Raw genomic sequence first — 26,506 nt, forward strand, 5'->3', positions numbered from 1 at the left:
AGTCCTGCAGGCGGAGGTGAAGATCAACATCCGCCTGACGCCCACCACCACCGCCATCCCCATCCGCCTCTTCCTGACCAACGAGTCCGGCTACTACTTGGACATCAGCCTCTACAAAGAAGTGAGGGACCCCAGCACCGGCAGCGTGAGTAACCGCAGGCCGCAGCTGCAAGCTGAACCCAACCACGACTGCTTGAGTAGTTATCGACTACGGCGAAGCTTTGGGGTGGTTTCTGCAAAAATCCTCATGCACCTGCAATGCTGGTCCGACCCAGAGCCCCCGGCACTGTGCAGCAGCATTCCCAGGGCTGGCCCGGTTTCACTCCCCTGTGCTGCATCTAGTTGGGCCCCTTGGGCTGATGCTTTGCTCCAAAATGATGCTGATCCCCAGGGGTGTTGCGGGTGCGAAGTAGGGCAGTTTTTGGTCTGGGAGGCGAAGCTCAGCGTTAGGGTGTTACTGGTACTTGCAGCACAGCAGTGTTGCACTCTGTCCCCTCAACAGCAAAGAGTGGGGTGGAAAATCACGTTTTCCACCAGCCAAGCCACAGGCATGAGCATCAGGGCCAGGCAAAGCTCAGCAATGCTCCAGCCCTGCGGGGGCCCTTGCACCTTAGAGTTGCAGAGAGAACTTGGCTGGACGCCGAGGGAAGGCAGCCGATGCTCTGCCCTTCTCTCCAGATCATGTTTCAGTCATACGGGGACAAGCAGGGGCTGCAGCACGGGATGCTCATCAACACCCCCTACGTCACCAAGGACCTGCTTCAGGCCAAGCGGTTCCAGGCGCAGTCCTTGGGCACAACCTACGTGTATGACTTCCCGGAGATGATCAGACAGGTCAGTCTGGCTGAGCAGAAAGAAACTCCAAATTATTGCATTTGGTTTTCTTCCCCACCCTCCCCATCTGGCGAAAAGACACCTCTCCCCTGAGCTAACAAAGGAGAAAAAGAAAAGAGCTCAAGCCCCAACATTTTTGGTTATACGAAGCATTTTTAAACCGATTCCTAGCTCTTGCAAACTGCTGTGGTTGCACTTGTGGAGGATGTGAACCAGAAAGCCCCCTGCAAGGAGGTCTGCCGCAGGGTGGGCTCTAACACCAAGTTTTGCTCGCCCCACGTCCCAGCCTGCGGCAGGAGTGCGGGTCTGCGCTCAGCCATGGCCTCGGAGCTGCCGCGGCCCCGTGCTTTCAGCTCCTCCTGTGCCCGGTGTCTCTGCAGGCTCTCTTCAAGCTGTGGGGCTCCTCAGAGCTGCACCCCAAGGACCTCCTGACCTACACCGAGCTGGTGCTGGACTCGCAGGGGCACCTGGTGCAGATGAACAGGGTCCCCGGAGGGAATGAGGTAGCAGGGGATGCTTTGGGAATGAGGGGAGAGAGATGGGCCGGGGGAAGCTGTGCTGCGGCAGGTGGGAATGGCTGGTGGCTTTCCTGGTCTGGCTGTGTTTAAAGCCCAGGGGATGCTCCTCCAGCAAGCGTTTTGTCCGTTGGCTGATGCAGTCTCCAGCTCTGACCCCATTTCTCTGGAGGAGCCTGCCCTGTGACCTTGTGCTGTTTTGGGGCAGGTGGGGATGGTTGCTTTCAAAATGAAGCTGAAGACCCCTGAGTATCCAAAAGGCCGGGACATCGTGCTCATTTGCAATGACATCACGCACAAGATTGGCTCCTTTGGGCCGGAGGAGGACCTGGTCTTCCTGAGGGCCTCAGAGCTGGCGCGGGCCGAAGGCATCCCCCGCATCTACATCGCCGCCAACAGCGGTGCCCGCATCGGCTTTGCCGATGAGATAAAGCACATGTTCCAGGTGGCCTGGGTGGACCCCGCGGACCCCTACAAGGTGTGTGGGCACCTCCCCTCCTGCCGTCACGGAAAACAGCAGAGGACTTATTTGGGGAAGGAAGGACCAGAGCTAAACTGGGACATAAAACTGTGGGATCAGTGTTGGGGGGTGAGCCCACACCTGCACCCAGTGCTTCAGGGATGGTTCCCTCTGCTTTCCCCAGTGGGGTGGAGATAAAGGTGCCAGTGCTGGCATGGCTGCTCTGTCCAGCCCTGGACCTTGAGCTGCTGTTGATGCACGAGGTGGGTTTGGAGAGGGGCCGTGTCCCACATGAGCGTGTGCTTGGGGGGGTTCTGCAACTCATCCTCCTCCTCTTGATTTTACAGGGATTCAAGTACCTGTACCTGACTCCCCAGGATTACACGAGGATCAGTACCATGAACTCGGTGCACTGTGAGCATGTGGAGGAATGGGGGGAGTCCAGGTGAGCCCCGCTATCCCATGGGGTGCACAGAGCCGCCCCCAGCCCTGCCCTACATCCCACATCCCGGCTCAGCATCCTGCCAGACAGACAATGCAAGTGAGTTCTTCCCTCTATCTTACCCACACCACCGTGGCTCTGCTTTCCCCGCAGGTATGTCCTCTTGGACATCATCGGGAAGGACAATGGATTTGGGGTGGAAAACCTGAGAGCCGCCGGTACCATCGCTGGGGAGTCCTCTCGTGCTTACGACGAAATAGTGACCATCAGCATGGTACAGGCGTGGGCCCTTCCCCTGCTCCACTCCTCCTCTCTCCTACTTGCTCTTAAGGTCACCCTAGGGGAATACCAGGATGCAATAAGTGACCTGGTGCAACCTGGCTGTGCAGCCCCCTGCAGAGCATCGTTCTCCCGGTGCTCGCGGACTCTGCTGCAGCCCTTTCTCCCCAATAACCCCACGTGTCCTTGTGCGTGTGCCCAGGTGACCTGTCGTGCCATCGGGATCGGAGCGTACCTGGTGAGGCTGGGCCAGCGGGTCATCCAGGTGGAGAACTCCCACATCATCCTCACCGGTGTCACGGCTCTCAATAAGGTATTGTGCTCTGGCCGCGTGTCCTCCCCCGGCGCTGTCCCTCTCACTGCTACATGCATGAGCTCCTTCCCTGTCCCATGGGAAGAGGTGGCAGTTCCCTGCACGTCACCTCGTGGGAATTGTCTGGAGGAGCTGCAGGGGAACTGCAACTGTGCTTGTCTGGCTGAGAACGGAGAGGATGCCACCCCGCAGCTATTTGGTATTGCTTTAGGGACCAGGTCATGGTGCATCGATTCTGGGGCAGGGTGGGACGGCAGAGCTGCCATGGGGACTGTTTGGCTCCAATCCCAGGGGCAGGACCCATCTCTGGGCAGAATTGTACTGGTTTGAGCTGGTTTGAAACCTGCTTAGCTAAACCGCTGCACTTGTCTAAAGCAGGATCGCTTTGCTTTAACACCAGCCTGGTAGACAGTGGTGGAAATGCAGCCTCAAGCCAGAGGGAACGTGCCCGTACAGAGGTTTGACTTAATAAATGGAGCTAGGAGGAGCAGCTCCTGGGTTAGCAGAGACAGATCTGTGTTTCTGTTAATAATTCTGGCTAGGTGTTGGGACGTGAAGTTTATACATCCAATAACCAGCTGGGAGGCGTGCAGATCATGCATAATAACGGTGTTTCCCATGTCACCGTCCCGGATGACTTTGAGGGGGTCTACACCATCCTGCAGTGGCTCTCGTACATACCCAAGGTAGGAGGGTGCTGCAGGACGGCGGTGTGGGGTGTAACCCCATGCCTGGCTGGTGACCTGCCCTTCGGGGCTCTCCCTTGCAGGATAACCAGAGCCCTGTGCCCATCACTGCCGTAAGTGACCCCATCGAAAGAGAAATCGATTTTGTCCCTTCCAAAGTCCCCTACGACCCCAGGTGGATGCTGGCAGGGAGACCCCATCCAAGTAAGTGAGGGTAGCCTGAGATCTCTGCAGCAATGCTCCCCAATGTGTTTTGTGGCTGCAAAACCCCCATTCCGGTGCAGAAGATGCTTTTTGCTGTGGGCTGGTGCACAGGGAGCCCTTCAGTGCTCACTGTTGTGCTGCTCTGCTTTTTCCTCTGCTCTGCAGCTCTCAAGGGGACCTGGCAGAGTGGCTTCTTCGACCAGGGAAGCTTCCTGGAGATCATGAGGCCGTGGGCTCAGACAGTTGTGGTTGGCAGAGCGAGGTACTGCTGGGAGCAGGGGATGGAGCCCCGGGACAGAGCGCGATGTGGGGAGGTTGCATGCATGGTCAAGCACACTCAAGCCCTGGCCATGGCCCTGCTTTTAGGATGGTGATGGGGGGAACCTCTCTAGTGGGGCTGGGGTGCAGTGTGGAGGGGAACTGGCCTCTGCTGAGGCCACCCTGCCTTGCTGCAGGCTGGGAGGTCTCCCCGTGGGTGTCATCGCCGTTGAGACCCGCACTGTGGAGGTGACGATACCCGCAGACCCTGCCAACCCGGACTCAGAGGCGAAGGTGCGTGGGGAGACCTTGGTGCAGCTGAGCAGCAATCGGGAGGAGGCTGCAGGGAAGAGCAGGGAAAAAGCTTAGTATAATCCTTTGGCATGTCTTGGTTTTCCTTAAAGACTGATGAAATCAAGGGTGCTTGGTCAGTTTGTTTTCTTCCAGCTTTTGAACGCCACATGCCACCAACCTGCCAATGTGGTATGCCAGGAAGCACCGGTACTGGTCTCAGCACTGCTGCTTGCCATCTTTTGCAGATAATCCAGCAGGCCGGGCAGGTCTGGTTTCCAGATTCTGCGTTTAAAACATCCCAGGCTATTCGGGACTTCAACCGGGAGCATCTCCCGCTGATGATCTTCGCCAACTGGCGAGGCTTCTCCAGCGGCATGAAAGGTACCTGTGGTTGGGGTGCCCAGATCCCCATGCCATGACAAGTTGCCAGCACTCCTGCCACCCCACAGTGTCCTGGGATGACCCAGCCTACCAGGGTCCTGTCCACACCCTTCTGGGATGCGGGATTGGGTTGGGGAGGTGATGGGGCATCGCCAGGACCCAGGTCCCAAGGCTTTGGTGGTTTCCTGCTGGGCTGGTTTTAGGGTCCTTGTTTGGTCTCTCCAATGGAGAAGGTGGCTTTGGGCAGCTAGAAGGAGGCAAGGGGCAATAACCTGGCCCACAGCAGTCGGGGTGCCCAGTCACTGAGTCCCCTTGGCTTTCAGACATGTACGACCAAATGTTGAAGTTCGGCGCCTTAATTGTCGATAGCCTCCGGGATTTTAAGCAACCTGTCCTGGTCTACATCCCTCCACACGCGGAGCTGCGGGGAGGCTCCTGGGTGGTCATTGACTCCACCATCAACCCCCTGTACATGGAGCTCTACGCGGACAAGGAGAGCAGGTCAGCATCCAAAATACATGTGCATCCTCTGCAGCTCACGTGCAGAGAAATGAGAGCCAGTGCGTGGGGTCTGCAGAGTCACAGTCCCACTGGCAGAGACCTCCGGTCACTTGAGGTGTGTATTTTTTTACCCTTGAGTTAATCAAAGCCATCAGCTAGAAGTTCCAGGGCTCTTACAGAGCAGCATGGCAGGTATCTCCTTGGGGATATCCTCCTGCGTCCAGTGAAGGCTGTGGGCAAGTAAAACATGGTTCTGGGGGTCAGGAGGCCTTTTCTCTAACCTGAGTTAATGCACATTGGAGCAAGCTGTAAGGAGTGGGAGGATAGGCAAGAAACCCAGACTGGAAACAAAACGCTTTTAGTTTTTTTTTCTCTCCCTAATTCTTAGAAGAGAGAGTTGCCTGGACCTTTTTTCCCCAGGACTTATTCATCCATGCAGACGAGTCCCTGCTTTACCAAACTTTCCTTCCAGGGGAGGCATTTTGGAGCCTGGAGGAACAGTGGAGATCAAGTTCAGAAAGAAAGATTTGGTGAAGACCATGAGAAGGATCGATACGGTCTATGCCAAGCTCGTTGAGCAGCTGGGTAAGGGAAGAGTGTTTCAGCCTTTGGGCATTGGTAGCGGTAAGTTAAAACATGAGGCTCCAACACCATGGTGGCAACCATCAGGAAATCCTTTAGTGTTCCTCCGTGAAAATTCTTTATGGCTTTTCTGATGGTGGAGCCTGCCAAGGGGATGTGGTGGTACTTTAAAACCCCTGTATCTCCTGGGGGCTCCGTAAATGGTGCTGGACTTTTCTCCCGTGCTTTGAGATGAAGAATGGCAATGGCCTTGCTGAATCAGTACCTAATGAGTCATCAGAGAGCTGCACAGAAGCTGCCTTTAATGCCCTGTCTTTAAGTTCCTGTGTCTCCTTTCACCTTGCAATTGGCTCCTGCCTGCAGCGGATGGCGGGGGCTGCGCGGGGAGGTCCTTGCCCCCATGTCCCTCCACCCTGCTAAAACACATTCCACAAAGTCCTTGCAAATGCCACCTCCCACCTCTCTTGTGCAGGCACCGAACACGGTGCAGCCCCTTGGTGGCCATGGCCTTCTGTGGCTGGGCTCTGAGCAGGGGTGTAAGTGTGCCAAAGCGAAGGGGTGTGACGCTGGGCACCCCGTTTCCTGGCGGGGGTGGCTGATGGAGGAGCACGGAGCAGAGCCCAGACCCTGTGGTGGGGCTGTGGACCCCATCACAGGGGTAACAAATGGGCTGCTCAGCACGGCATATCCCACAGGGACCCCCGAGCTGTCCGAGGCGCAGCGCAGGGAGCTGGAGAAGCAGCTCAAGGCCCGGGAGGAGCTCCTGCTGCCCGTGTACTACCAGGTGGCCGTGCACTTCGCCGACCTGCACGACACCCCGGGCCGCATGCAGGAGAAAGGCGTCATCACGGTGAGCCAGGGCATCGGTGGGAAGGGGCTTGGCACAGGGAGTTCTGCAGCGACGGCACGAAGGCGGGCGGGAAAGTTCCCGTCCCGAGGGTCTGGGCTGCAGCTCCACGTGCCGTTCCTGCCTGGGCGCTGCTCTCCGCTCCAGCCCAGCAGAGCTGCCTTCAAACCCGCCGGCGCTGCACATCAGCTCCTCTTCCTTCTGCAAAGGCGAACCTGGGCTGTGTCCCCATTTCTGCAGGACATGGACATCCTGGAGGGGAAGACCGCCCGTTCCTTCCTCTACTGGCGGCTGCGACGGCTGCTGCTGGAGGAGGTGGTGAAGGCGGAGGTCCTGAAGGCAAACAGCGAGCTGAGCCACATCCACATCCAGTCCATGCTGCGCCGCTGGTTCATGGAGACGGAAGGAGCCGTGAAGGTACCCCCAACCCCAGCTTCCCAAGGCATCCCTGCCGTCAGGGGGGGTCCTGAGGGCTGTCACCTCGCTCTCCCATCCTGTGGCTGTTTCGTCAGTGCCTCCCTGAGGGTTTAAACGTGCGATGGGAATTACTGTTCTGCAGCCTGTGCCGGGGTGGGTGGCCGAGGAGCCCTGAGGCTGCGGCTGTCTCTTCAGATCGAGTGACCTCGGTTGGGTGCTGGTGCTCAGCGGTAGCAAGGTGGCCCCCAAATAAACATTTTTCTGCTGTCAGATAGGGCTTCCCAGGGCAGAAGTGAGACTTGGGGTCTTTGCATTTGAGTTGCTCATCACACACACATCACCATGTCAGTCCTGTGCTTACTGAGCTGGGAGGTGAGGGCATGCAAAGGAAACACGTTTTACTGTGACTTTTTGCATTTTAAACAGTCCACAAAGGTTTCCTGAGTTTCAGTTTCCAGATTGAACCTTTTACCCCGTGGCTGTGCCATGGGAGTGGAGGAACTCGCTGTGCTGTGCTGTGCCATACGTGCGGGCCTGAGAAGACAAATCCCTTTGCCTGGTTTTGTCATGGGAAGAAAAAGCCTGAGGCCACAGCAGAAAGGGGGGCTCAGGCTGTGCAGGCAGCAGGACCCCCTGCCCACGGTGCTGCTCTCCCCAGGGCTACCTCTGGGACAACAACCAGGTGGTGGTGGAGTGGCTGGAGAAGCACATGCAAGAGGACGACGGCACCCAGTCGGCCATCCGGGAGAATATCAAGTACTTGAAGCGGGACTACGTGCTCAAGCGCATCCGGAGGTGAGTGGCCATGGGAGTCAGGGTGCGAAGGGTGATGCTGTCCCCTGGGCTTGGGGACAGCAGGTGGCGAGGACAAGGCGGTTCTTGCTTCCAATGCAGCTGCCCTCTCCCATCTGCCTTGCAGCTTGGTCCAAGCCAACCCTGAGGTGGCCATGGACTGCATCATCCAGATGTCTCAGCACATCACCCGTGCCCAGAAGGCCCAGATTGCCCATCTCCTGTCGACGGTGGATAATGATGGCCCATCTTGAGCCAGTGGCCCGTCAGCGTGCAGGGCAATTGCCGCGGGGCAGGAGGGGCACCAGGACACACTGCTGCTCAGAAGCCAGACCTCGCCTCCCCACCCGGTTCCTCAGCCCTTCAGCTGAAGCCTTGGACTCTTTCTTAGTCGTGTGCCTAAATAAAGGATGCCAGCGTTTGTATTTTAAGCCATGAAGATGGTCTTGCCATCCATGTGAAGTTCCCTCTGGCGCTGGGGACATTCGTCAGAGGAGTGGCTTGGCAGAAGATAAACTGGTCCCAAGCCAAGTCTGGAGTCTGGACCTAGTGCAGAAGTTGGTTTAAAAAAGAATCTAAAATCTTTTACTGTGTTTTAGTTGCAAGCCCTGGCCTTAGCCTTTAAAACAGGCACCAGTGTCAGACACATCTCATGAGATGGGACGGAGCTGGAAGTACAAACCGACTGGCCTGGGCACCACAGGGAAGCGGGACGAAGGAGGAGGTCTCTGTGTGGCCGTGTTGAAGCTGACCGGGCACTGGCACAAGGAAATGTAAACCCTGCTTAAGAAGAAGTCTCAAACTGACATTTTATAATAAATTCGGGAACTGTGAGGAGCAATTTGTCTCATCCTTCCCCTTGTTGGGGAGCGATCAGTAGATGTGACTATGAGTAGCTGATGATCCAGAAAAGACATCAGCGAGCCATGCTGGGAGCTGTTGCAGCAGGAACATCAATGGATCCATCACCATTTGACTTGACTGTTCCTCTCACCTGTCTCGTGTCTGTCCTGGCTCCTGCCACAGCTTCTTTGGGTGTTTTCAGCCTGTGACTCCTGGGGAGGATGGAGAGGAGGGAGGACACGGCTCCAGGTTCTCCTGCCCCAGCGACTCAGTTCCTCCACTGAAGCCCAGGAGCCAGGGCGAGCTCTCCATCTGCTTGAACCTGTACCTTGCTTCTCAGGTGGCCTTTAATCAGCTTCGTTCATGGAGGGGGAAATTTGAACATGTGCTTTCCAGTGCCTCTGGCTGTGTGGGTGCATCGTTTCACCAGCACAGGTTTAGCTTTGGCTCGCAAAGGGGGAGGCAGGATGGCAATGGAAGGTGGGACACCTGGTCCAGGTGCAGTGCTGGTATTACCATGGCGTTGGAGGTGCTGGGCACCTCCTTGGTCATGCCTGGGCTGCGGGGTCCCACCAGGGTCTGTGGGGGGGTCTCCTGTGGGTGGAAAAGGTGTTACTAGATGCTTTCTGGTTTGAAAGGTGTCACTGCATTTTGTCAGGGAAGGGGGTGCTGATGCTCGCCGTACGAGAGCCAAACCACGGCCAATAAAGTGAGCACAGTTCTGAAGGAAGTTTTCCTGACCTCTCTTTCTTTTGTCATTGTATAAATGATGTAGATCTCCAAGCTTCCCTCCTGCGAACGCCTGTCCCTAAACCAGAGCTTTTCTACGCGTTTAGCTACAGTGATTTTCAGGAGAAAGTGTTAATAGAGTAAATACCTGTAAACTCTTATTCTCCTGGAGGATTTGAGCCAGGGACAAACCCTCAACTTGGTTTTATGTCTGTAAAGGCAATGAAGCCTGGGGAAAGCTGCTTTTTTTAGAGATAAGCCCTTGCTTCCCTTTGCAGATGGGCGCTACAGAGGCTTTGTGCATGGCTGAGATTCTTTTCTGTTAGTGGTGGCCTGTAAACACACAAGTCTTTGATTCAAGAGAAGGGCCTGCTCCTCGGCACGGCTGGAGTCAAACGTGTCGGAGCTTTGTCCGTTTATCGCCATCCATAAGTTGCATGAATCTTTCCTCGCTGGGTTGGATTTCCATAGCAAATGCCTCGGGAATTACTGTTTAAGGCCAAGCTGCAGCGTGCCGTGTGACGAGGGCTCGCTTGACACCAGCGTCATTATAACGGAGCATATCTAGAATGACCCAGGCTTAGTGCTAAGAAATATTTATTTTAAAAAAAATGAAGACATCATAGATGACGCCAATCACAGCAAATGATCAGTAATCACATTTGTTCTTGAACAATAAATTATGCCATGGAGCATCGTGCCCTTTTGGAAGAGGTTGCCGTGGCCGTATGCACTTGGGGAAGATACAGGCACAGACATTTTGTAGTCCTCGATCTTCACAACAGTGATTTTCAAGGAAAAAGGTGACTCCAGCACCCTGCACCCTCCAGGGTTTTGGTACGTGGAGCAGTGTGGGGGAGAGGAGCCTGTGAGCACATGGATACAATACCGGGAACCCACAGACTGGGAAATTCTATTAATGCACAGGAACAGACAAAACACGAGATATAAATATTACTTCATGGTCATAGAGGTATAAGTAGACTAAATGCTAAACTCCAACATACAGTTTGCTTTTTATATCTTCAGATGTTTCATCGCACTTTTTTGCAACTTATGTTAGCAAGTATAAAGCAGGGTTTGAAAATTTAAAAAACTACATTAGAATCAATTTTACTTGGTTAATTAGGAAAGAAAGACTATTATGAATTGGAATGGTACAGTTACAATATTTGGTCTCTGAATTTTTTTTAAAAAAATATGAGTTTCACAGTATCAAAAGTGCTTATTTAAAAGAAATGTAGTGTAACAACAGTGATGAAAATGGTTGCATTTTTGATTATGAATAATTTAGTGGATGTAAAACAGGTTACTGCAGCATTTTAAAAAGTTGAACAGTGCTCAGTTTACATAATTTCTTTCTCTTCATAACAATAAATATAAATAAATTTACAAATAGTAATACTGCCTAGCACAAGAATAGACAGAAGCACAATACACAAGACTATAAACAAATCTAATCTTTTTTTTGTTTTCAAAAAATCCTAAAAAGAGGCATAATTCCTACAATATTCTAGCCAGCAATCAGTTTAATAATTCAGTAGTACCACTTCCTTCATGGGCTGAGGACTTTGTTTTTAAATCTAGATATAACTGTTGTCTGCTATGGGTTTGATTTTTCTTTTGTAGTATTTTTGCTCCTTTTTTTCCTATCTCATAACAATAAATTAACAATAGTTATGTCAGAAAACTGTTAGTGGGGCAAGTGTCTCCAGAAACCGTGTGTGGCCAATGTTCAATGGCAATAGTTTTTTGGCAATTTAAGGAAAAAAAAGATATACATGATACATGATCAAACATTTTGGACTCCAACTTGGTGCTGACCAGCCCGTTGACTTGTGTTGGCTTCTGTGTAGGTGGTGATCAAACAGCGTCCGCATGTAAGTCCTGATCATGTCGTCAACTAAATGTATTTACCTAAACTGGACTTTTTTTAGCTCAGTTCCGTTTTATTGAAAGTTAAAAAAAATGCTGACTGATGCTTTCCAGGTCGTTCTTGAGAGCTCACCAATCCTGCAACGTGAGTGTCCGTGCCCCTTCCTCAGCCTTGCCACGGGTGAAAGTGGTTCTACCAGTAACAGTTTGATTTATTTTGGCATCACATGCTGTGTCCCAGTAAATAGCCAACACGTTCCAAGCGTCTGCAGGAGGAGCTCTTTTATTGCTTTCAGGTCGGATTTAACGGGAGAAACTGGCCCCTGCGTCGGAGGTCCATGGAATGGTGCAAACTTCAGAGCAGAGCGATGGGTTTGTTGCCTTGGGGGTTCATGTACTGAGCTGCCGCTACGTTGTCCAGTGTTGTGTAGGTGGTGTAAAGGCCGGTGACCTGCAAGTCTGAGAAGGAGTGGTCGCTGCCGCTGGAGACAGGGGTGAGGCCAGGGGTGCCCAGGTCACAGTCTGAGAGATGGAGCGGGGAGTTGCTAAAGGCACCCAGAGTATCAAGGCTGAAGCTGTCGTCTTTCATTTCCTCCCATATGTTACCTTTAAAAGATTAAATTCTGGTCATAGCAACACATCCAACACACCCGGGCCCTGTGCGTAGGGGTCAGTCCATAACTAAAGGGATTTACCCACTGCTTAGGACCAGTGCTGCTTGCAGATGATACCACGTGTAGCTCAAAGGCAGAAAGTGTGTCTGTTCCCCCCAAATCCTCTGGTTCCAGCAGGAGTCCAGACCTTTCCGGGCAGCATCTATCTACCATGTGCTAACCAGAAACCCTGGGACCATGCTGGACATCGCCATATAAGCCAGGGAAGTTCTCCTTTTACAGAAGGGGAAAAACCACGACACAAGTAGATCTATGGTTTCCCATGGGCAGAGAGATGTGGTGTCCCAGATTCAGCTAGTTGGATGTCCCTGCTCACATCTACTGCAGTGCCTGCGCTTGAACCATGAAGGCGGTTTGCTGTCCCATCTAGCACAGGGCAGAAACACATGGAGGAAGGCCAGGGACATCACGCTGCAGAGGCTAGCACCCAGCACAAGTTTTTAGTTCAGTTACACCCCAGCCCAGAGCATCCTGCTGAGGACCCTGGTTATATATTCAGTGACTACATAACCATATAACATGCCCTCCCCTACCCCTTCTCCTGTACCTTGCAATGCAAAATCCATAATGCTTGGGTCAAGAGCATCCACCTCCGCGTTCATGTCTGCTGTCATGTTCAGGAAGTCCGGAGGGGCGCGTCCCATGGGATGGTGGGGAAGAGGGCTGTGGCTCATGTCAGGCAGAGTGTGGAGAGGAGGCGTTTGTGCAGGTGCTGGCGAGTCCGGGGCGATGCGAGCCTGGGTCTGGATCTGGTGATGTAGGGGGATGGACTGCAGCGAGAGCGTCATGATCGGCTGAGGCTGCAGCTGGGAGATGGGGATTCGGCCTTGGGCTGCTGCCATGTGGTTCAGAGTGGAGACCTCAGACTCTGCCTGTTTGCTGGGCCGCCTGCAGTTCTCAGGTCTGTCAGTGATCAGCTTGTCTAGCTCCTCTGCACAAGCGATACCCATTCCCAAGGAAGAAAAGAGACAGTTTAACCCATTTGTTCAAGCAGGGCCTGGCCAAAGCTTTTCACAAGTGAGCACAGCCACGCGCTTTTGCCATAAAACTGAACAGGCAGTGTTCATCATTGTATGAGATGTGGCGCAGAAGGCAGGCTTTGACTGTGCAGAGAGCAAAGAAATGCCATCTACTTCGCTACCTTTAGCCCTTACACCTTAGTTGACTTCTATGGTTACCCCTAACTGAGATAAAGAAATGATCGCACGAGACTTACACAAAGTGACCAAGCCACCGATAGCAGCTGACCCGCAGTCGCAGAACTAAGCATCCTCAGTAGGTCTCCTGCTCACAGGGATACTCTGAATTCTGCTTGTATCTCAAATAACCTTCGTACGAGAGACTCCTGACAGTTTCAATGGCACTTTTGGTTTTAAGCAAAGGAGAACGTAATTTATCATTGATTGTATGTTACAGATTTTCCAGCAAAAAAATCCAGTTGATTTTGCCAATATCAAGCTCCTGAAAGCTTAAAAAACATGTGTCTTTATAAATAAGAATGAGAAAGTCTTAGTAGAGGGAGAGTTTGCAGAGGAGCAAGCAAAAATCTGCATTAAAATGTGACACTATAAATACCAACACTGGAGGCAGCACAACTCCTCAGAAGGCTTTGGATGCGCTACATAGGTTAGCACGGGGGAAAAAGAAAATCCATTTGAAGCTGGGGACCAATTTGCACTGAGGGCCTCCAAAACTAACCATCAGTTCAGTTACCTCCTCCTGCTGTAGTGTATTGCCGTGCCATCCAACCTCAGGGCAGCAGCAATGACTTCATTCAGTGCAGAGCATGGGGTATTTCAGTCGAGCAGCTCAGAGGAGGAGGCCATTGCAAGGCATGAGAGCTCTGCACTAGCCACCTCTGTTCTGTGTAACTTATTTCTTAAGATTCATGCATTCCTGGCCAAATAGTCATTTTTCCCCCTTGCCTCTCATACACATAGTAAAAGCGTAAAGTAAGCCCTACCTGGGTTAGCCATGCTCCTGTGAATAGCAGCTAAGTCCTTCCGCTTCCACTTCTGCATCTCCTCTTCCATCTTGTCGATCTTGGCAGGGTTGAGAGCCCACAGGCACCCTTTGCGAGAGGTGCCGCTCATCTTGTTCTCCACCTTCTCAAAACATTTATTCAGAGACAGGTTGTGGCGCACAGAGTTCTTCCAGCCATCAGGGGCTGTCTGAAAGATGCAGGAGGATGTTAGTGAAATAAGGCACAAACAAAGTATTTGTGATGTTCTACTTCCACCCTTCAGGTATACACATACCTTGAAGAAAAAATTCATGAAGCTGTAGATCTCACTCACTGGGAGACTGCCTGTTTTGCTGTTCTTCAGTGCCATCGCGATCAAACAACTGCAGGACAGAGAAATACAAGAAACAACAGATTGTGTATGTTTAGCCATCGTGCCTTCTGCTGGTCTAGCAACCTCGGACCCATCTCTTAAGACACAAGCAGCTGGCTGCTCATGGGGTTACCGTTCTCAAGTGCTCCAAAGTCACCCTGCGATCCTGCAGATTTTAATCCTCGGTGGTATTACTCTACCTTTATGCTGATGTCCGGGAACTAAAATCCTGCTGCCCCTCAGAGGCAGCTTCCATGGAACTCCTTGGTGGATTATGGGATTTTTTTCTTCCCTTTGAAAGGAATCAAATGCTTTCGTGCTACCACACCTACAGTGTTACAGTCATCCCAATGCAGGCTGTAGGCAATACACTACTCCGCTCTCTACTCACCTATATGAATAGATCGGCTTGGGGTAATGCTTCGGGTGCAGCTCTTGGGCAGAATGAGGAGCCAGGCGTGGCTGAGAATAATGTGGCTGAGTGCCATAGGATGTGTTGTAGATTGCTGCTGGGTTACACTGTACGTAGGAAGAAAAGAAGGAAAATGTCAGATGCAAAATGTCCGTGGGTACGTAGGTTTAGGGATATTTTACGGTTTTTCTTTAAAAAGAGTTCTAGATATGATCTTGGCAGGTACTTCAAGACACAGACAACAAGCAAATAACAGTACCTGTTGGGTGTTCTGTGCTAGGGCAAACACTTGCTGTGAATGGGGAGGAGGAAAGAGTTGTTGCTGTGTTGGTAAACTAGGAGATGCCTGCCCACCTACAGCATACTGGCTCATCTGCTGAGACGAAGACAACAGACGTGTCAGTCTTGAAATTACCAACATCTTTTCCTAAGAAGTGTTGCAATAATAAGCCATCGAGGCCTACTCTTACATTTGCTCCGTGTGTGGAAATAGAATTCAGTCCCAGGATTCGCTGTGGCAGGCTGGCCTGGACATGAATCATTGCTCCAGGTGCTCCTGTTGAGTGCATATTGCTTGCCACAGGACCTATTTTGGAGAAAGCAAAGGCAATGAATGTTCGCATGAAAGTACACTTCAGAAAAGAGAGCTGACATTTATTTTTAATAGACGCGATTGAACACGGCTAAGCTCTGGAGTGGATAATCACACCGCTCTGTGGCTTTCCATCCCAAAAGAACCCAGAGCATTTCACAAATTGCAAAGATGACATCAGCTGCTTCTAAAACTTGTTATGCAGGGAATGAAAGATGACAGCTGTGTAAGAGTCCACAGTGGTGTTACAGACACAGTATCTTACAAAAGAAAAAAAACCCCATATTCGGCACTATCTGTACTCCAGGAGGATTTCTGCTCTAAAGCAAGTGAGATGATATGCTGAGCTGTCTCAGCAGAATGCCTTAAGGAACAAGTGTGTTTACCTAAAGGATGTGCACAAAGGAAAGAAAGGTGTTCAATGAACATATGCTATAAGTCTCTATGAAGCAAACAGGTATGAGGTAAATAAGGTACTCTTAATTTCATCAGTGTTGAAACCAACAAGAAAGACAAATTACCTAATTTCAAAGCTGTTGAAAACCTCTGAAATGCAAGTCTTAAATACCTTGGCCCAAGTTCACGCAACAAGGCACCAGCAACTACACTGAGCAGAAATACCGATCGGATCCTAAGATTTCTGTTGTCACTGCTAGGGCGCTCTGCCTCTTGAAATGGAGGAAATGTATCAGCAATACCCTTATCAGAAGACAACAGGCTCAGGGTCTTCTGACAGGAAGCAAAATGTAATGCACTTAAAAGGAATCTACTAGTAGGAAAGCTAACCTGTAGGGGGGAAAGAAAGGAGGCAGTAGGCTGTGTCATTTAAAGAGCAGTTATTTAACATCCTAACAGTTTACCTGTCTGTTGTAGCATTGCATTCTGGGCACTAAGGCTAAAATCCATTCTTCCACTGGCCATCTGTTGTAACCGAGGAACATCAACAGATGTCAGCCACGACAAGGACTGTAAGTCACTGGGGAGGTCATCTTCACTCAGCTGGGAGGGGTCAGAAGTTAAGAGTCTGCAAAATAGCACGGAAGGTTAGCAGAGAGCCGAGATGCTGCTACACTGTCCCTGGCAAGAAGGGAGATGACCGGGATGCCAAAGCTCACGTAAGTCAAAATGCATCAGGCTGGAATTCCTTGTGCAGAATTCAGATGCGACCTTTGGTTCAACAGCTGACTGGTTACAACAGCTGGCTGGTTACTGCCGCCCTTTACCTAGTGATGTGTTCCTTTGTACAATTTGAAACATTTTGGTTAAGGAAACTTCTTGTGCAGTATTTGTAGAAGAAGAAGGCATAAGAACCCAGAAGAGAAACAAAACCAAAGCTGGTTCATTATTTTCACATTTGTCTTGTTTGACCTTGATGTAGAAGAAACCTGTCAGGACTTTTAACTGGACCATTTTTCATTAACCTTGAAATCCAGTGAGCAGCCAGCCTTGGAAGGAGTTTCTGTGCCTGGCTCCTCAAGGATGTCTTGTATGCTGCTGGCTCGAACACCTGGAGAGGGCTTTTCCCAGCCACTGCATCCCCTTGGTGGGGACGGATCAGCAGAGAGTTGCTGCCTAAACAAAACTTTACAGAATAAACTGATGATCTCTTCCATTCAGATGTATGAAGTTACTGACACTTACCAAGGAACCATGAAGCATGTGAAACAATTTTTTAGGCAGTTTTTGACATACTAAAGGATCAGAATGAAAAGGTAGTGACTGAATGCACAATAACACCCAGCCTGCCTTTAGCAACGAAACCGAGGTATGACGATGACAGGCTGCTTTTGGTTTAAAGCTCCGTTTTTGACACATTCTGCATGCTCCGTCCTACCTGTTTTGTTTTGCTTCTGATAGCGTGCACAGTACAAAACTGAAATATTGGAATATATTTACAGTACTCAAGAATTCCTGTGTGGTCAAAACTCCCATTAAAGTCAATAAAAGAACTACTGCAAATGAAGGGCTAAGCTACTTTTACTTATGTTAAACAGTATTATGGAAGTCATGGGTATCTTGAGGAGCAAAGCAGTAATTACAACATGTCAGGAAGTTATCATTAGATACCCAGGGTAAACCCAAAGGGATTCAGGTCCAGGAAAACATCTTTCTCTTTCAGAAGAACATAGTTTAGTTGGATGTAGTTGATTTTGCTTTCAAAACAAAGGCTTTAAAGAACTCTCCCATCAATGTGTTAAAGCCGGCTGGTTGGGACTACTGTGTGCTCCTTGCCAAATGACGATGCAGAAGCCTTAAATAAATCTGGTCTCTTGCTGAAACATCTTTTATGTTTTACACGATTCTAAATCAGCTTAAAAGAACAAGGCAGAACTCTAGTGCCTGGCTGCCCAGAAGCTTTCAGCGCCTCTATTCATGATTTTCAGAAACACATATCAAAGTTCCCTAAACAATTATCTGGGAGATCTTTAAAGCAGAATGTAATTTATTTATTTGTAAAAAGATTTTGAAAAGAAGAAAAGGAGGGAAAAAAATCCAACACCTGATCAGGAGCCAAAAGCTCAAATCCTGGCCAAAAAACATCTTCAAATCTTTCTCCCAGCCTACCGTGTTTTCTTTCTCCTACTGTAGTTATAGTGCAATAATTAGCATTGCCATGGTTACCACTGTTCAGTTATTTTGTGAGGCCTGGGACTTAAATACATAAAAAGACCATCAGGTGACAGCTCTCCCGGCCCAGAGATTGGCTGGATTGGAAGTAAACAAGAGCATTAAATGATTTGAAAACTGGGCAGGCTCATGTCGTTTGCAACAGTTGGGCCCATTCATGGGAAGCCGATAACCCATTGTGCGGCCAACGACTGCTGCCCGGTGGCACGTGGCCTTGATTGTTTTTGAGATTCTTGCTTAATTGTTTTTTTTTTTTCTTTTTCACCCCCTCCTCCTTTTTACAAACTTCACATTAATCTGGCTGAATGACAGCCGACACACAACACACATCCACATGCCATCTGGCACCCCGGTCCCTGCCAGTCCTTCCAGACAAGTCAGCTCCCTCAACAAATAACGAGGTCAGATGGGCGGTGAGGGTCAGCACCCACTGCACACGCCTCCTGTCAGGCAATGAATCCGCCACATGCCCTCGCCGCTCCGCCGCATGGGATGAGCATCTCCGCACTGGAGGACCGCGGGAGTCACGGTGGTGCTCAGCAGCCTTCCCGGCTTTAGCTTTTCGGGAAACAAAGACCTCTGCTTTGCACTCACCCTAGCTGCACTCATCCTGGTGCTCTTTCTAGATGTGGGAATGACCAGCGATACACTGGGCATGGTTGGATGCCATCAGAAGCTTGAACTACAACTCTCCTACTTGCCAGTTAGCATCGCACAGCGTATCCCTCTCGGCATCCTCATGATGCAGACCCACACGGTTCTCTCCCCCTTGCACAAATGCTGGGGATCCAAATGGGGGCAAGGAAGGTGACTGGACTTTTAAGTTGATATAACAGTCGTTAGGCTCCATTCTAAACAGATATGAAGATGCAATAATATATAATAACTAGACAAGTGTGTGAGCCAGCTCTTTTTCCAAGACAAGGTTGTTTCCTTCCCTTCCCCATCCTAGCACGGCATAGCCATTTGACTTTACAGTTCTTTTAAAATCACCTCTGGCTGTTCACTTACACTTTTTTTTAGGGATTTGTTAGTTGTCAGAATAACTGTTTTCATTAATAATGGGAAAAAAAGTATATTTAATCAGAATAAAATATTTCACATTTAAGGATCATTCGTCAGGTTGTCTTCAAAAGCAATGTTGAAATTTCATATGTTTAAAGAAGGTGAAACTGTTTGAAGTATGTCCATTGCTGTCTGACTGAGGAGTTTTAAATGCCCAGATATATTCTGCAGCATAAAACAAGCTTATCTTGCAATACACAGGCTCAATATGTGTCCTGCTTTAAACTATCTGCCTCTGGAAAGAGAGCTATGCACAGTAATACCTAACATTTTAATCTCCTAGGGTTCAATCTTTCTGGCCTGAAAAATTGCCTGTGCCAAGACAACTACAAATATATAAGTACATGCTGTAATATCGTGTGTACTTTGATGCTGTTCCCCTCCACCACCCTTTCCATCTCACGTTTGAGGGTAAACTTCAGGAGTCAGAGATCCTGTCTTTAGATGGGTGTTCACAGCCCCTGGCACAATGGGGCACTGTAGTAAAAGCAGCCATTTCCTTTCAATGCATGTAAATGAGATAAATAGTGATACGCTATAATTAATGCACACTACCGAAAATGTCCCCAGCTGCACATTCCCCGGGGCTCTCTGCTATATACGCTGAACTACTAAACCCCTATGAAGAAAAGGTTACAGTCACACCAAATGTGTTGCAAACATGATATTATTTTTAAAGGTGTGGTGAAATTATGCAACTCCATTTTTCACCCCACCCCCCTTTCAGATCTCTGCAGGAAAACACTCTTCTCTTTCTATGTGTTTCTGCCTAGAAAGGCACCTGCATTAGTAAGAATCCACATGATGCTGAGGATTTAAGCCTCCGTTCTCATTTATGTATCAGAGGATGCTGGCCTCCTGTAAAAACTGCCCTGAGACCTATGATAGGTACAATACAGAAATGCTCGGTGCTAGCATTAGTCTTTGCTATCTGCTCTTTCATGCACTGCCCAATATATTTATCTAATCAAGGCAATAGATCTTGGCCACTTGCCAGCTGGCATGAAGTTTACTTTTCCAGAATCAGGAAAAATACCCCTTGGAATGAAACCCCTTTCCAAATCTCCCAATATTGAGCTCCAGACCTTCCTGCCTGCAGTCACAGAGAAACTGGACTCCTGCATTGGTTGCACATCTGACCAAGCCCACTAGAGCCTGCCAGCAGTGCAAAATCATCAGTTAGATGTACCTAAAGATATGTCTACTTTTTTTTCCCCCTATCAAGTACATCCTGCTGGCACAACAGCTAGCCAGATGGAATTAAGTTAATTCCTGGCATAACCTTGCGGGAATCTGCAACTAACATCAGAGTTCAGTTTGAATCTGTATTCATAGATCTAACTTTACCATCTTTCCTCACATTGAGCTGTTCTAACGAGCTGGATCTAAGGTAGCTCATCACTGCAGAAACCACTGTCAAGGTGAACTAGCCACTTCTACATTTGCAACCACCACAGTCTGGTGAACTTGTCACTGGAGACTATAGGGACAGTCTCTTCAACATCGTCATAGAATAGTCTGCCAGAGAAGCTTGTTAAGACTAAAGGAAAGCTCAGCAATGACAAAGATACTTAAGATACTTTATCTCCAGGTAGTTTACCCAATAACTGGTGTTTCAGTTTATGACATGGTGTGCAGAGTTACATATTTCTATGCATATTGCACCATTCACACTTCAGAGGACTCTGTTTGCTTGTTTGCTCTGGAGTCTGCCCCTTAAAAGACATAAAGCACTCACGCTGGTTGATGTTGTAGGGTGAATCTAATGCTACAGCTTCTCTCAAAGGGATTAGTGCGTGGTGGTGACTCGTCGTTGCCTCCGTTCTAAACAAAGTCAGACCAAAACATGGTGGTTGCATTTGGCATACTCAACTTCAACCATAGATGTCTCTCACTCAACAGACAATTTTCGTTACCATTGCCAGCACTGAGCTTTTTGTCTATGCTGAAGTAACACAACTGTTCAACAAGTAGGAGCAATCAGGGGTGATAGATTCTTAATTAGCTGTTTGCAATGGTTTATCCAGTGTGAGTGACAGTTGAACAGGAAGAGTCCTAAGAAAACCTCTTCTTGAAGTGGTGATGAGAAACTGTTTTATTTTGTCTGGGATTAGATAATGTCCTCGGAACAAGCGAGGTGATTTCTCATATGTAAAACACCACAAGGGAAATCTTTATGTTTTGTGACTCTTCTGTCTCCATGGTGAGAAGCATTCTCCGTTTCATTGAAGGAGTCAACTTTACCATCTCCTTTTGCTCCTCACTCCATCTGCTCTGCTCCTTCCCTCTATGGACTTCTCTTCTCATCTTCCTCCCTTGCAGGGGCTTTTCCCCGCAGTAGTTTCTGTTTTCCACCCTCACACCCGCTGCCTCTCTCCTCCCTGTTTCTGCACCAGCTCCTCTCCTGGTTCAGCCAGCAGCTCTCACTGCTGCTTTCGCTCTGCAATTCTTCTTTATCTCTTGAAGGCACACCACCCATCCAGTCCCAAACCACCAGCCTGCCTTTCTCCTGCCTGTCTTCAAGTTCTTTGAGTAATTTCTGACCTTGCTGGAAATAAGAACCGAAATTAGGCAGCTTTCCAGGGACAACCAGAAAATCCCTCCTCAGCTACAGCTCAAGAAACTTGGGATTATAGGAACCAAAACTAGTGAGGAAAAAAAGCATATAGCATGGTTACCCTGTCAGGTGTTGCTGTTCTCCTTTTCTTACAGCATGGTTCAGAAGAGAAGGTGATTCTCCAAAAACCTTCTGCAAAGGTACTTAGCGCTAACAGAACAGGCTATAGATGTGCTCCTGGAGACTTTTATAGATTTCAGCTCCGAGTTTCACAACCCCTCATTACATCATTTTGGTACGAAACGAAGGGAAACTGAATTAGAAGTGACCTACATGATCTGCTTAAGCTCAAGAGGAAGTTAGCAGCAATGTCAGCACCGAACTCCCAGCCACTCGCTCCCTGCTGTGCTTTACCCACATAACCAGCCCTAGGTTCGGATTTGCCAAATGCAGCCGGTATCTGACTCTACAATCTGTTTCGTTAAAAAACAAAACCAAAAGCCAAACCTGTCACTAATGTCAAAATAAACTTCTCCTTGATGCAAAAATGTGTTGTAGTACCAGGCACTACAGGAATGTTTTCTATCAAAACAAGGAGCGTTGTCTATCTGGGAAGCTATTTTCTCTTTTAACATTGCTTCAGCTGCTGTTTATTAGCACTGAACTGATCTATCTGCCTGCCATCTCCTGTAGTTATTTACTCCAGTGTAAAGGGAATATAAAATATACTACCCTTTGGTTTGCACTGTCGTAAGAACCCGTCTCAATTGCACTACTTGCTGCTGCACTCACACAGCAATTCTGCTTTCCACATATATGAGATTTTCAAAACGGGTAAAATAAGAGCGGTGTGCCATGAGCATCTGAGATCTCACAGGAATGCTGAAAAAGTCCAAAATCCTTTTCTGTTTCCTTGTTTTGAACAGGAGGTCAGGCATGGTTTATGAGGTAAGATATGAACTCTGTTCTGATTTCACTGGAGGCAGACAAGCCTGAGAAGCCTGCAAGATATTGCCTGGGGACAAACCAGTCCTTCCCATCTCTGCCTGTAACCGCAAGACAATTTGAGGAGCAAGGGCCACAATTTTTTATTAATACTGATTAGCACATTTCAGGAACTGCATAGGAAACAGTTGAGCTAATCCACTTAAATCAATCCACAGTGGCCTGAGTTTGACTGATTCCTAGGAGGTTTCTCACATTTTTTCGAAAGAATGAAGCAACTACTGTGATGAAATTCCTCCGACACATCGAGTCATTATCTCACTCCCTGTCAGACACACATGGTGTCAAGGGAATGGACACTGACATTTTCTTCAGGAACAATTACGGTTTCGTTAGTTATGCATTTGTAACCTTTTGTCTGCAGAAATTTCCTTCATGCAAACTCCCAGACTCCATCCATCCCCAGTGGTGACAGTCAGGAGTCCTGAGCTGTAGCTTGCTCTTCAGAAACCGAAGTGCAAAGCCAGATATGAGAGTACCACTTAGGAGAGCTAAAACGCACTGTGTGTCATAAAGAGTTTCCACCTTTTTCACCACTATAACGCAGTCACGTCCGGAATATATGGAATACAGTGGTTGCGTGTTTATGTGTCTATGCTTCTTAATACGATTTTATGCTAAACCGTGCTAGCATAAAGTAATTACTACGACAAAAATTTAATCAGGCTGATGAATATAGACCGATTTTTTAAGAACCAAAAGGACAACTAAAATGGGGTGAGGGAGGATATAGGCTACTAATATGTTGAAGGATTTGTGATTAAGTAACAACTTTTGATCAAAAAGATATCTATTTAAAACTTAATTCCTGTTTAACATGTATAGAAAATGCATTGCAAGGCCTTCGAAAGACTACGTAAGGCTTCTGTCAACTGGAAATACATAGTAATATAGAAAACCAGAAACATGGTCCTTACACAAAATCTGAGCTGCAAAACATGAAGTTAATTTATTTTGTTGATCTAGGGTTAGCTTTACATCTTAAGTAATGTTATTTCTTCAAATAGAATTACACATTTTAGTTATTTCTTTCAAAATATAGATGCCACATTGTTACCTAGAGCAATGATTTGATTCCTTAAATTTGGATTTTCATATATGCCAGATAATCCATAGCAAGTTACTCTTTGTCTCTCTTCTAATGGCCTGGTTTTTGTGTCATGATTTATCATATGATATGTAATAAACCACACATAACTGTACCTAGTTTGGGAATGGGATAGTCCCTGAGAAAAATAAGGATGCTGCTGCATTTGAAAACCAAGGATGTTGAATTAGGATCATATTGAGCCCTCTTTGGGAGAGAACAGCTCTGTAAGTGTTTTTGCAGTCTCAGTCCAGGCCCACCTTGTCCTCGCATCTGCCTCCCTGGGGCTTCTGTTGCTCAGGCTCTGCATATTAAATCTCATTCTGCACTTGTGTACATCACGGTAGATCTTTTATTTCTCTTGCACCGGTTTTAGACTGCAAAAGGATAGATTGCAGACTGCAATTAAAAACATTGCCTGAAGACCACAGTGTTCACGAGCTGAAGAACCTTATTTCTCAGAGACTAGCTCCAGCCCACTGAAGACCATGGGAGCTCTCCACTAATTTAGTAGCCTTCGTGTTGGCTCCTATAATTTACATAGCTTTGTGCTGAAATAACCACAAGCACACCACTGCATAGTGAACTTGTAGTTTGCCTATTGCTTTGATTTAAAAATCAAAATATTTACACTAAAACATAATGTTAGATTATTAATTATAATTAACAAGAATAGAGGGTTAAGGGTTAAAAGTTCCCGGTGTGTTACAATTCTCTGCTTTTATTCCCTGAAATGTAAAATGAACTCATCAGAAATAACTGCCTCGACTACAATTATGAAAATAGTGAAGGTAGCGGTATTTTGTTTGGGAGAGTGAGAGGCATCCGCTGATACAAAGTATTTGCATTGGTAGCCAGGCAGTGACAGTGCCATGAAAACACAGGCATCAGAGAAGACATGATGGCCCTTAATCGTTCCTGGACAGCATGATGTTTTATATCCCACAGCTGCATCAGTGCAAGAGATAATTATCTAAAATAATTTTACTACGGTGCAAATAGTCCCTGGACTTTGCATAGCAGTCTAATCTTCATCACTACTCTGTGTGCTACATCAAACTTACTACAGATGCGTTGGATCCACAGAATTCAAAGATCTGCTAAAATCAGAGATTTTTTTTGTCCTTGTCCATTTTAAAAATAAAATAAAATAAAATCCCATCATTTCAAACTGTAAGCATAAGCCACATGAAAACTTATCGGTATTTGCTGGTTTGATCCCCTGCTTACACGCGCGTGCACACTCCCCTCCTTTTTCAGTGTTTCCTCCTGCACACTCGCAGGAAAGCCTGGTCTCCTCCAAGTCCAACTGTCCCATTGAAAGATTCCAAGTGAGACAGAAGAGTATTCTCAGCACAGCCCCAGCCTCCCACTCACTAATTGGAGGCCATTCCCCATTTTGTGGAGCCTTGATGCTCCCCCATGGAGAACTCGGGACTGTGGGTTCCAGTCTTGGACTGTGGTGACAGCAGGAGAGTAAACAGAGCTGATAGAATTTGACAGGTCTATTCTTTTCTTAAAATCATTCAGTCTAAAAGATTTTCTTTTACATAATCCAAAGTGTTTTCTCATGAAGTAGGACAAATACTGCTCTGCATTTATGGTGCAGTTCAGATTTTATGCATTTTTATCAGAATTTGCTACCATTAAATGAGGTCAAATAATTCATTTTAAAGCTGCATTAAAGAAACCACAAGTGGGTTAAAAACTTTAGAGAACTGGGATCTTTGAGTCCAAAATATTTAACAGAGAACTGAAAGTAGTTTTTAAAAGCAGCTGACTTCTGAATAAAAGAAGAAACTCTTACAATTCCTTTACTGGCAGTAAGATAGATCCTATCTTTCTCCCCCCAAAAGGGTGGTTTTTTCTGCAGCTATGAGTTAAAGAATAGTTCCCTCCATAAAAAGGGTCTTTGTTAAGGTGGTACGTTCTTCAGGGCACCGAAGATAGAGACTTAAATATAAGTACCCAGAAGTCTCTCTCATACACACCCTTCATTAAATGCTGAATAATTTCTTTACAAATATTTACATAGCCAACAAAAATGCCTAGAGCAAACAGTGCTTTAACAAACAGCAAAACAGAGTTCCACAAACCTTTTTCCACAGTGGCTTCAGAGAGTATAACAAATCACTTGTTGAGCTGCAAGAGGCTGCAGTGCAGTGTTTGCATTTTGAATAGAGAGAGGCTGATAGAAGAATACCTGCGGCAGACCACTTTTAGCCATAGAAATGGGTGAAAACACCCCCAGGCTGGGAGGAAGGCGATAGTCTCTCACTCTTTATTTTAAAACAAGAAATTATTTTTTTTTTTTTTACTGTGAGAACTGGATTGTGTTCTGCTATTCTGTATTTCTTGGAACTTTGCATCATGTGACGAGATGTAACCTAACTTAACCCAGTGCACTGTAATTCATGCAGAACTATCCCGTGACTTCTAACAATACTTTTAAACAATAAATGGATGCATAGTGGTACAGGTAAATTATCAAAGGCTGTTGACAAATCCAGGTTTGTTCCCACTGATATTAGAAGACCTTTGACATGTCAGTGCTTTGGAGTACTACGTAAGTACTTGTTTTAATGAAAAGCCTCTCTAGTGTCTATTGCACTTGATTTAGTCTCTCCATGACTGCTTCATAACAATACAAAATGTGATCTGAAAGGGAACTTTTAAATAATTATTACTTAACAAGAATATCCTTCTCTGGCAACTCTTATACAGTAGAGAGAGTTTACTGGAAGGTCAGCCCAAGGCTTTGAAGGTGTATTTATCAAACATAGGTTAATATCAAAATACTTTAAACAGGAATGCTTCTGAATAAGTAATGCATTGTAACCAGTCACCAGCTTAGAAATGTAATTTAGAGTGGAGAAATAATGCAGTTAACTTAAAAAA

The 26,506-nt window shown here is 47.8% G+C and overlaps 2 protein-coding genes across 2 annotated transcripts in view; one reads left to right on the forward strand and one right to left on the reverse strand.

The window, feature by feature from the left end:
- ACACB (acetyl-CoA carboxylase beta) overlaps nt 1–8,059 on the forward strand; it is a 21,528-nt gene extending 13,469 nt beyond the window's left edge. The window contains 18 exon segments of the mRNA XM_009703922.1: nt 1–145; nt 679–834; nt 1,215–1,337; nt 1,558–1,827; nt 2,157–2,254; nt 2,405–2,525; nt 2,733–2,843; nt 3,386–3,529; nt 3,613–3,733; nt 3,899–3,995; nt 4,189–4,285; nt 4,531–4,666; nt 4,990–5,167; nt 5,640–5,752; nt 6,445–6,599; nt 6,837–7,013; nt 7,672–7,808; nt 7,933–8,059. The exon segment at nt 1–145 is cut by the window's left edge and continues 53 nt beyond it. Coding sequence (XP_009702224.1) covers nt 1–145; nt 679–834; nt 1,215–1,337; nt 1,558–1,827; nt 2,157–2,254; nt 2,405–2,525; nt 2,733–2,843; nt 3,386–3,529; nt 3,613–3,733; nt 3,899–3,995; nt 4,189–4,285; nt 4,531–4,666; nt 4,990–5,167; nt 5,640–5,752; nt 6,445–6,599; nt 6,837–7,013; nt 7,672–7,808; nt 7,933–8,059 — 2,506 coding nt within the window.
- A 3,457-nt stretch (nt 8,060–11,516) lies between these two features.
- FOXN4 (forkhead box N4) overlaps nt 11,517–26,506 on the reverse strand; it is a 15,207-nt gene continuing 217 nt past the window's right edge. The window contains exons 2-9 of the mRNA XM_009703921.1: nt 16,127–16,290; nt 15,145–15,260; nt 14,934–15,047; nt 14,654–14,781; nt 14,185–14,272; nt 13,890–14,097; nt 12,474–12,857; nt 11,517–11,858 (exon numbers count right to left, since the gene is read on the reverse strand). Of these exons, the coding sequence (XP_009702223.1) occupies nt 11,608–11,858; nt 12,474–12,857; nt 13,890–14,097; nt 14,185–14,272; nt 14,654–14,781; nt 14,934–15,047; nt 15,145–15,260; nt 16,127–16,290 (1,453 nt within the window). The 3' untranslated portion in view covers nt 11,517–11,607. The remainder of the gene's footprint in view (nt 11,859–12,473; nt 12,858–13,889; nt 14,098–14,184; nt 14,273–14,653; nt 14,782–14,933; nt 15,048–15,144; nt 15,261–16,126; nt 16,291–26,506) is intronic.

Source organism: Cariama cristata, unplaced genomic scaffold, assembly GCF_000690535.1.
Source record: "Cariama cristata isolate BGI_N322 unplaced genomic scaffold, ASM69053v1 scaffold13397, whole genome shotgun sequence".
Lineage (NCBI taxonomy): Eukaryota > Metazoa > Chordata > Aves > Cariamiformes > Cariamidae > Cariama > Cariama cristata.